General features: G+C 61.3%; 1 protein-coding gene across 1 annotated transcript; it reads right to left on the bottom strand.

Annotated features, from left to right (window-relative positions):
• Positions 1-452: 452 nt before the first annotated feature.
• Positions 453-5879, bottom strand: LOC119112018 (chromatin modification-related protein EAF1). Its single transcript, XM_037235960.1, has 9 exons — positions 5205-5879; positions 4398-4883; positions 3696-4165; positions 3276-3356; positions 2988-3071; positions 2707-2780; positions 2401-2496; positions 1276-1578; positions 453-1091 (listed from the first exon to the last, which is right to left on the bottom strand). Exons 1-3 carry the CDS (start codon positions 5676-5678, stop codon positions 4010-4012), a joined length of 1116 nt encoding a protein of 371 aa, XP_037091855.1. The 5' UTR covers positions 5679-5879; the 3' UTR covers positions 453-1091; positions 1276-1578; positions 2401-2496; positions 2707-2780; positions 2988-3071; positions 3276-3356; positions 3696-4009.
• Positions 5880-10205: the final 4326 nt, after the last annotated feature.

Raw genomic sequence — 10205 nt, 5'->3', positions numbered from 1 at the left:
CAGCACGGCCGACTTCTCTCTGCCGTCAAAAATGCTGTACTCTACGGCGTCGACCGCAGGAGACCAACGTACCAGGCCAACGATGTATTCGCATTACGACAGTCTTACAGACACCGACTGGCTGTGAGTAGGTCAACCATACAATAAGTCGACCTTAAAAATTGCAGATCACAGGGAGACATGGAGTAATAATGGGGTGACAATGTGGGCGGCGTACGCTTGTGCGGATGAACGCTACAGACAGATGACATCGGTGAGAAATATACAGGTGACAATGACCATATTCACGTTTCGGTAGCACAAGCGCGCTTTCTTCCGCGATCTAACGCGCAAGGGTCAGCCTCACCGTCGCCCTAGGCCAGCTACTAGTCGCTCCCGAACCTCTCTCGGGGCTCGGTTCAGTATCCCCCGCTATCGCCGTTCCCAATTCAACCCCCTCCCCCCCCCCCGAGGCCACTACATACATCGGGTCCCAGCACTGCGGACACGACTGTTCTGCCACCGCCAGCGAAACACCGCCAGCACTGCGGACACGACTGTTCTGCCACCACCAGTGAAACACCGCCAGCACTGCAAAGCAAGTGCACGCTGTTACTATCACGAAACACCATTGGAACGCAAGCGTCAGTCCATTGCCGCATGCCGTCAGAGGCCAGGCGCGACGCCTGCAGACCGAACAGAACTGCAGTAACAACAACTGACTGTGGCTTGCTGTCGGCTCGCTCTCGCTAACTGTATGTCCGAGAACTCCACAGACGCTCACCCAACCTGATGACCGAAGGAGCAGGCGAGGCATCGCCGCTCCTGGTGTCGGTGTGGCAGGGGCCGAGCACGCCAGTCAGTGCCGCGGACCAGCCCCGTGGCGCGTCCGGCACCGCGTCCCACCGTCACAGACGGCTGCTGTGCCGCCGGTCGTCACCGCGCTCGGTCACGGAGCCACCGGCCCGGTCGGCCCGCGCGCGCGCGCGCGCGCACACACCCACACACACGTCTCTAGTCCACTCGCGTCGCGCCTTTCATCCGCGTAGCTGCTCCAGAACGTGCAGCGCAGTTACTCCGGGGACGGCGCGCCAGGCGTGTACACCACGTATCTGTTGACGCGGGCAGGCGGCCATCGGGACAGGTCCACAGCACGGCCGGCGCGCGGCCGCCTCAAGCCATCAGACAACGGAGAGTAATCACACCGACTCAGAGAATGTAGGTAAATGTAAGCTCATCACGTCAGCGTGCAACTCACACCCTCTCGTGACCCTCCCGCCACCGAGCCACACTCACCTTCTGAGTATGTTGCCCATCCGCTCCAGCATCTCGTCGACGCTGGGCAGGAGGCGGCTGAGCGCGTCGGTGCGGTGCCAGTAGCGGCGCACGGCGCTGGCGGCCGTCTGCGGCGCACAGTGCGCCGGCCCGTTCCAGGTGGGCACGCAGCGTGCTGTGTTCCTGTGATGCCATCCAGTAGCATTACCAGCAGAACTGTTGCCAACCATTGTCAGATTTCTGGTCTCGCCATTTCCCGCAGCGTCCAGGTTTGTTCGATAGTCAATACTTGCTTGACTAAGTTGTTTACCACTGTCTCTCGGTCTGAGAAGGTCAATTGTTGTCCGAATTAGAACTCCCTTTCATATACAAAACAAAAACAAAAAACGAAGAGCTCAAGACCGAACCCCTTCACTGGTATTTCTTGCGAGGAGATAATCATAGTTTTCGCTCGGTAATATTGCATTTTAAAAGTTATCCACAGCAATGCCTGGTGCAATTCTTAAAAACAGTGGAATCCTAATAGAAGAGCATATTTTTTTTTTCAATCGACCGGAACGTAATCCTTCACTTGATGATAATGACCACCAGCGGGTCGTACATACGTATCATTCACCAAGCATATGACCAATGACCGGGAGCTCTGAAGTTTGCCGCCTCACGCCCGTACATGGTACATCAACCACTGATTTGGGGTTTCGCTAGTCTTCAAATAGAGCAGAGATGCTGTTTGCCATATACTACTGAAGAAAACTAAGTTCCTTCGGCAGTGGGTTTATTGCCAACAGCAGCATGAAGGGAGGGTCCGCCATATTTAGTGCGGGACGTTTACACAGTCCACGTATCGCTAAAAAGAAATCGCAACAATACATTATGACTTCAACCAAGCTCCAATTCGGAAGAATGATCATAAGACTTCCGGGAATGACAAAGGACGCACGACATAACTGCATACTGCACCAGTCGAAATGTGGCAAGTCGCCTACTTGTATGGTATACAGTTGGCCACCCAAGAAACTAAGACATGCTGAACATTCACTCTGGGGCGCGAGGCACACCACACTGGGACCGGCAACAGGTTCACCGGGACCGGTGGCCGCGTCCGGATCGGCCAGACGGCGAGCTCGGCCCACCAGTGCAGCTTACCACAGTCGTACTGGATCAGCCGCCGCCGCCCCGGGACGGAGGCGGGCGCCCCGCGTGCACACGAGTGTGTGGCGCCTGCGCGCGTCAGCTGCGCATCTGCGGACACGGGCAGCGAGCGGTAGGAGAGGGTCCGTCCCCAGGCCGACCCACGGCCAGCTCAGGCCGTCAGTCATCAGAGCGTAATCATAACAACTCAAAGAATGTAGGCAAATGCAAGTTCATCATATCAGCACAGCACAAAACTGGCTGAGCCACACGCCAACACGCAGGCGCCATTCACGCCGACCGTTACACACCGTAACTCACCGCGCTGGACAGCCGAGGCGGCTGGCTCATGGGCGGAGCTATCTGCGGCACCGCTGGACAGGAACAGCAGATACCTAACGACGAAGACAGTCTACGGTAAGTGCAGGTCGACGCCGCAGCCAACACAAGATTGCCACTGGCACCATCAGTCACTTGAGCGTTATCACACCGACTCAAAGAATGTAGGTAAATACAAGTTCATCACATCAGCACAGCAGCAGGACCAGTTGGGCCACACGCCAGCACGCAGTCTTTCTAGCCGACCTTACACCGCAACTCACCAGAGCAGTGCTGGACCACGCCGGCGGGTGGCTATAGGCAGAGTGACCTGCGACACCAGCGCGCTGAGCGAGCACACCGTGTACCTGACCGGAATAATGGTGGGTCAGGGCAGGTCGACAACACAGTAGATAAAAGGTCGCAGCCGGCACCATCAGACACTGGAGAGTAATCACACCGACTCAGAGAATGTAGGTAAATGTAGGTTCATCACAGTGCAGGAGTACGGCCATCGACTGACTTCCGGCAGCTTCTCCATTGAATAGACGTAAAAGCGGTTCGCCTCCTACCTGTTTCTCCCGCACGACGGAACTGCGCACAGGACACACTGCCAGGCAGAGCTGGAAGCGCCACGAGCCGGCAGACCGGACCTGCAAACAAGCACACGGACGTCAGCTGATTATCAGCTGCATCATCAGGCGGCCGTAACAGCGACGGCACAGAGCGGGGCTATCCGAGCGACAGGCTGAATGGGCCGCACCTCTCAGTTGCTGTCACCACAGCGTCATCAAAACCAGCGAGTTCAAATCGACCGTGTCCGCGCAGTTCTAGAGGGTAGTACACCGCGGGACGTGCACACCTGCTGGCCGTGCGGGATCATCTAGCACCGCTGCAAAAGCGGCGCGGCCAAGCGACCGGCCGTGCCGCTGATCGTGGGTGCGGGCGCCTCTCTCCGGACGCGGGTCGGGGAGGGCCGGCGAACGACGCACCTGGCTCGGCGTGTCGGTGTCTGGCGACGGTTCGGACGGCGGCGATGCCAGGCGACAGAGCGGCGGCCGCCGCCGTGCTCGCAGGGTGGGCTGAACTCTTGAACCACTCGGTCTACAAGCTCACTCGACGCTCCGGCAATACAAAAGAAAAAACGGCTGCATTTGCGCCGACGGCTGCGACAGTCCCCTCATCACACGCGCCGAACAATGAGACGCCGCCATCAGTGCGCGCGCGCGCAAAACCCGCTCCGCACCTCTTCAGCACAGCCCACGTATTCACAGCGTGACGACGACGGCGACGGCGGCAGCAGGGACTAGGTGTCGGGCGGCGTGGCGGCTGGGCCGGGCGGCTCGGGCGCCGTGCCAGACACCGTGCGCAGTCGCATCGAGTAGGGCGAAGCACGCGACGCGGACGGCGAGCCGGGCGCGCTCACCACCGCCTTCAGCTGGGGCAGCGCCACGGCCGCGGTCTGAAGCGGCCGGGCGCACGCAGAGGGTCAGCAAACAGCGCGAGCAACCTGTCGACATCTTTCGTACCAGACTGCTCTACTCTCGGACCTAATTCTATTCAACATTTTATTTGCAGCTTTCGTCACGACCAGCTATATGATACTCTGATTGATCTATATGATACAGCTATATGATCTGAAGTCTCGCGAGCCTCGGCGTCTGTTCCACCTGCGAGCCGGCCGCGGTCATCACCTGCTGCAGCTGCTGTTGCTGCTGCTGCGTCGGCTGCTGCTGCTGCTGCTGCTGGGTCGGCTGGGCGAGCGACGGGGCCGGCTGTACCACCTGCACGGCGGCCGGGCGCGGCTGCTGGCGCGCCAGCCCCGCTGCCGGGAACGCGCCGCCGGCCGCGGACACCACCTGGATCGTCTGCTTGATGGGCGCGTGCGAGCTCGGAAGCACGCGCGCCTGCAGGTGCGACGGCGAGGCGCGCGCGCCGCCGGCGGCCGGCGGCGGCACCTTGATCACCTCGCGACCCATCACCTGCTGGATCTGCTGCACGGTGACCGTGGTCGGCAGCTGCTTCTGGCCCTGCACAATCTGCACAGCCGACAGCTGGGTGGGCACGCGCTTGCCACCCACCTGCGCCAGCTGCGGTTGGCCCGTCAGCTTGCGCTGTGGCGTGATCAGCTGCTTCTGCAGCGCCAGCTGTCGGATCTGCTGCTGAGAGGCGGTCGACACCTGCGGACAGAGTAGCGTCCGCCGGTCACGCACGTCGCCGGCTGCCGCATCAGCAGCGGCAGGCAGCGGCCGTCGCGTGTCGATTGCTTCACCTCTGAACCTAGCTAAGCATGATAAGAGTAAATTCAATTGACGTTTTAGATTCAGATATGAAATCAATACATTCCCTGGCGCGATGAAACGAAATACTTCAATCTGGGTGAAATTCCCAATCTCCTGGCGTCATACTTGGACAAAAAAGGCAGATTCTGAACCCTTCGTCGTCCAATGCCAGCAGCACCATGGCACCAGCACACCAGCGCAGCCGAGTCCGCCGCTCACCTTGGCGGGCGTGCCGGCGCGCATGTGCGGCAGCGTGACGCCGGCCATGCTGATAGCCGTCACCGGAATGGTGACCGTCTGGGTAGCGCCGCTCGTCGACGGCGACGCCTGGCCAGCGCGCGCCGCCGCGCTCTGCACCTGAGCCAAGAACTGCGGCATCAGCTGCGCCGACTGCATCTGCGACAGCTGCGGCTTCTGCTTCAGGATAGCCGCCATCTCCGACTCGGTCATGGTGCGCGCCGCCACCATCTGCTTGCCGGCCGCCTGCTTGAGGATGCGCACCTGCGTGCGCGCCTGCGCCTGCGTCACGGGCACGGCCGCCATACCGGCAACGGCGCCCAGCGACGTGACGGCCACCTGCACCTTCTGCGGCCCGGTGCCGGCCAGCGCGCTGCCAGCCGCGCCGGCCGCCGCCGCCGTCGTCGCCACCTGCAGCCGCTTCAGCGGGTCCAGCGTAAGTTTCTGACGCAGCATCGTCTGCTGCTTGAGCACCTGCAGCTGGTTGGGCGTTAGCGACTTCTGCGTCAGCGTCTGGATGGGGATCGAGGCGCCGAGGCAAGCCTTGGCGGCGGCAGACGAGGCCACTAGGCCGCTGGAGACGAAGCGCTGCGCCACCTGCACCTGGGCGGCCGTCAGGCTGGAGACGGAGACGATGGCGCCGGCCGACGTCACGGCCACGGCGCTGACGCGCGCCGGCACCAGCGGCGGCCGTGGCGCCACCAGGCCGCTGCCCGAGGCCACGCCGCCCGCCGCCGCCACCTGCACCTTCTGCAGCCGTGTCAGCTGCTCCACCGACGCCTGCGGAACGGCAGACACGCCTCAGGGCTTAGACAAGCAGGCCTGGCGCGCGCAGCAACGGCCGACGGTGACAGTGGGCCTGGTGCATGCAGCAACGGCCGACAATGACAGTGGGGCGTGGTATTGGCGAAAACTTCATCCAGGCTACGCCAACATTAAACTCGTCGCCACAAACCACCCGCCATGTAGGAAAAATATCCCGTAAGCACGCACACAAGTGAAAGCGAGGGCACGAGTCCACACCAACTCTACAACAGAAACGATGATCCGAACGTAATATTCCGCGCTTCCCCCTCCCAGCTCCAACGCCGCTCAGCTGGCACCACCACTCACCGACTTGAGCTTCTCCTTGGCGATACGCGTGGCGCGGTTGGCGGCCACCTCGACGGGCGTGAGCGGCGTGTCGTACTCGATCGCCGAGTCGGCCAGCACGGCCGCGTGCTTCGGGTTCCGGTTCACTGGCGACATCAGCGCCGGCCGTGTCGTTGGCACGCGCTTGTTGGCGATCGACTTCATCGTCTCGAAGCGCACGGTAAACAGCTGGCTGAACGCCTGGTTCTTGTCCTGCATGGCCAGCTGTGAAGTGCGCAGCGGCCGGCCCGCCTTGGCCGTCGGCAGGGTGAGCTTGCCCGGTCCCATCTTGTGCTTCTTGGCCTTCTTCGGGCTGGGATCGTACACAAGCTTACCCTCCTCGCGCGGCTGCACGATATTCTCGTAGCGTAGGCGGCACTGCTTGGGTGAGCGGTAGGCGCGGCCCACGTGATTAACCAGGTCGGAGACCAGGTCCCAGTTGGGCGTGTGCGCCGGCGACACCACCGTCAGGTTCAGCGGCATCTCCAGCACCGTCTTCAGCGCCTGTCGGCAGACACACACACACACGCAAAGCGCCCGGTTAGACAGGGCGGCCCCCGACGCTCGACACGCGCACCGCAGAGCCCATCAGGTATTTATGTCGCTTCGGATGATTCAAAGCACAGAGTCCAGCGTTGACTGCAACATCAGAGTACTCTTATTTCGGCCTTTTATTTCATCACGTGCTCGGGGCTCGTCGGAGCGAGAGAAGCATGGACAGACACCGCCCGCCGGACGGCCGGCGGTGCGGAGGGAGGAAACAGCCGAACGCGACCGACCTGCAGCAGGGCCAGGTCCTCGTGCACCAGCCAGTCCGGTGCGTGGTCGTCCAGGCCGGCCTTGGAGGCGAGCAGCGCTGGCTTGGCAGACGCCAGGCTCAGCGTGCCCGGGCTGAAGATGGTGCGCCGCTGCTGCAACCGCAGGTCGCGGCGCATTTTCAGCGCCGCCGGCGACAAACGGTTGAAGACTGAACGCGGCGCGAAGCCGGCCTCGTCACGCTTCACCTTCATCGGCTTCTTGAGCAGCGGCGCCGTGCCCGGCTGCGACGCTGCCGACGTCGGGAAGCAGGGGCGACCGGTCAGATGAGCGGCGCGGCGAGCACGACGGCACGACGGCACCGACTCGCCACCCCCAGAGCACGACGGCGTCGTCTCGCCACCCCCACAGACAGACCACGACGGCGCCGACTCGACACCCCCACAGACAGAGCACGACGGCGTCGTCTCGCCACCCCCACAGACAGACCACGACGGCGCCGACTCGCCACCCCCATAGAGCACGACGGCCTCGTCTCGCCACCCCCACAGACAGACCACGACGGCGCCGACTCGCCACCCCCACAGACAGACCACGACGGCGCCGACTCGCCACCCCCAGAGCACGACGGCGTCGTCTCGCCACCCCCACAGACAGACCACGACGGCGCCGACTCGCCACCCCCACAGACAGACCACGACGGCGCCGACTCGCCACCCCCACAGACAGAGCACGACGGCGCCGACTCGCCACCCCCACAGACAGAGCACGACGGCGTCGTCTCGCCACCCCCACAGACAGACCACGACGGCGCCGACTCGCCACCCCCACAGACAGACCACGACGGCGCCGACTCGCCACCCACACGGACAGACCACGACGGCGCCGACTCGCCACCCCCATAGAGCACGACGGCCTCGTCTCGCCACCCCCACAGACAGACCACGACGGCGCCGACTCGCCACCCACACGGACAGAGCACGACGGCGCCGACTCGCCACTCACACGGACAGAGCACGACGGCGCCGACTCGCCACCCCCACAGAGCACGACGGCCTCGTCTCGCCACCCCCACAGACAGACCACGGGCGCCGACTCGCCACCCCCACAGAGAGCACGACGGCGCCGACTCGCCACCCACACGGACAAAGCACGACGGCGCCGACTCGCCACCCACACAGAACACGACGGCGTCGACTCGCCACTCCCACCGAGCACGATTGTGCCGGCCCGCACCCCCACAGACAGAGCAGCTCGCACCCCCACGATACATGGGCAGCGCCCCTACAACCGATGTGACATAGTGACATGCTACCCCCCCCCCCCCCCCACACACACGGTAACTCGGGTCACCAATACACCCGTCACCCACAGCCAGCACCACAGCCACAGTCACAGCCATGACGCCGGAGACAGGGCTGCGCCGGAGTCCGGTCAACGCCCCGTCCGAGTGTCACTCACGCAGTGGGGTGCCAGGCTCCGTCTTGATGCGGCGCGTCTCCTTCTTGACAAACACGGGCGGCAGCTGCGCCTCGGTCATGACGCTCGTCTCGTACAGCAGGCCGTCCGGCTGTTCCATATACACGTCGTTGTCGTCGCGCGGCGGCGTCGGCGGTGCCCACATCTGCCGGCCGAGCGCGGCCCGACTCCGTCACACGTCACACACGGGGCAGCGTCTGAGGATGGCAGGCCTCAACGTGCGCGACACGCCTCCGTCAAAGAAGCGGCATACGTCGGAGTTTGTTTCGAAATGCTCACTGGCGAGGTAGTGGGTGCGGCAGAGGCTAGCCCCCACAGCTTGACCAGCGAGTTGCGCCATTTTTGTCGAACGGATCATATAGTCGGTTCGTTCTGCCCACATAGAATCTCACAGCGAGTTATCGATACACATAGCTATATGGCACGGCCGCCTCCGCCGCGACGACCCTTTGCGCCAGGGCAAACTGAAACAAACACGACGAAAGACAACACAAAAACTAGACAGAACCTGGTAACGAAATAATTGTAGGCGGCGATGTCTCTTCACACAAGTCATCCGCCAGACTAGTAACAAACTTACCGGCATCATGTGGTTTCCGGCGTTTTCAGAAATCCACACCTGTGGAATAAGGTGTTTTCGTTCATAGCCGTGAATGCCACCATCTCGCCGACGGTGCTAAGCTCTCGCCTTCATTCACCAGCAGATTACCGCTGTCATTTCTGGGAGGCTCAGGGCGCCCACGGAAGAACGGCGAACAGCGGCACTACCCCATTACCGCTGCGTAACAACTGCATTGCGTATTACACTTTTAGGTTGGATATTCACAATGTGGATAGGCAGTGAACCCGCTCGACGCGTTGAAAGCCAAGATACTTGCACACATTTTGGACGCGCCACCATGTGAATTATTACACCCAGACATATAAAAAGGCACCACGACCAGTCAGCGTGGAGGGAAGCAGGGCTAAAAAAACTAGCCGTTTGACCGGCGCAATCTAACTGAGTCTTGGAGGCACTTCAGGGTTGACAATCCGTTTCGCGTAATGAAAGTGGAAAGACTTGATGAAACGCTCTGGCAGACAGCAAACCAGCTAACAGCTGCATCTGTTTGCTACATAAAGTCTGTCATCTAAGCACAAACCAAAACTACAGGTGCACGAAAGGCAAAAAAAACTGACGTCGAACGAAAAGAAGCCGAAGAAGCGAAACAAAACGAAAAGAACGAAAAATTAAGGAAAGTCTAGATTTAGCTGACCACGTGGCTCCAGCAAGTAGGCGACACAGAGGACGAGGTTAAAAAAAGGTGACCATACATCCTGCTATCCGTTAGACGGAAAACGCAACGCATTGTCCAGGCTGGAATTTATCACCATGGATGGTGAGACAAAACTCAGTAAGCCTACATATTGTAGCATGCGAGAGTCTAGACAACAATCCCTTCCACGCCTGTAGCGCTCAGAGGACAACTGAAGAAAAGTTGTTCAAACTATGACCACGACGAGCGATCTGCATAAAGAACCGCACTTCCCAATCCGCCCTCCGGTGGTGAAATGAAACCAACAGCTGCGTTCGGTTACCGCCAAGGATCTGTTGGCGGTCATGCGGGGCGCCGCCCC

The sequence above is a fragment of the Pollicipes pollicipes genome, unplaced genomic scaffold (assembly GCF_011947565.3).
Source record: "Pollicipes pollicipes isolate AB1234 unplaced genomic scaffold, Ppol_2.1 Scaffold_7261;HRSCAF=8764_pilon_pilon_pilon, whole genome shotgun sequence".
Lineage (NCBI taxonomy): Eukaryota > Metazoa > Arthropoda > Thecostraca > Pollicipedomorpha > Pollicipedidae > Pollicipes > Pollicipes pollicipes.
This window is presented reverse-complemented; position numbering and strand designations above follow the sequence as displayed.

What these genes read in the sequence shown, in the direction of transcription:
- LOC119112018 (XM_037235960.1), bottom strand. Translation starts at nt 5,678, where the DNA reads ATGCTGCGTCAGAAACTTACGCTGGACCCGCTGAAGCGGCTGCAGGTG. An exon ending in GCGCCGGCACGCCCGCCAAG is followed by an intron (nt 4,884 to 5,204) that starts GTGAGCGGCGGA and finishes CTCTGTCCGCAG; the next exon opens with GTGTCGACCGCCTCTCAGCA. An exon ending in AGCAACAGCAGCTGCAGCAG is followed by an intron (nt 4,166 to 4,397) that starts GTGATGACCGCG and finishes CGGCCGCTTCAG; the next exon opens with ACCGCGGCCGTGGCGCTGCC.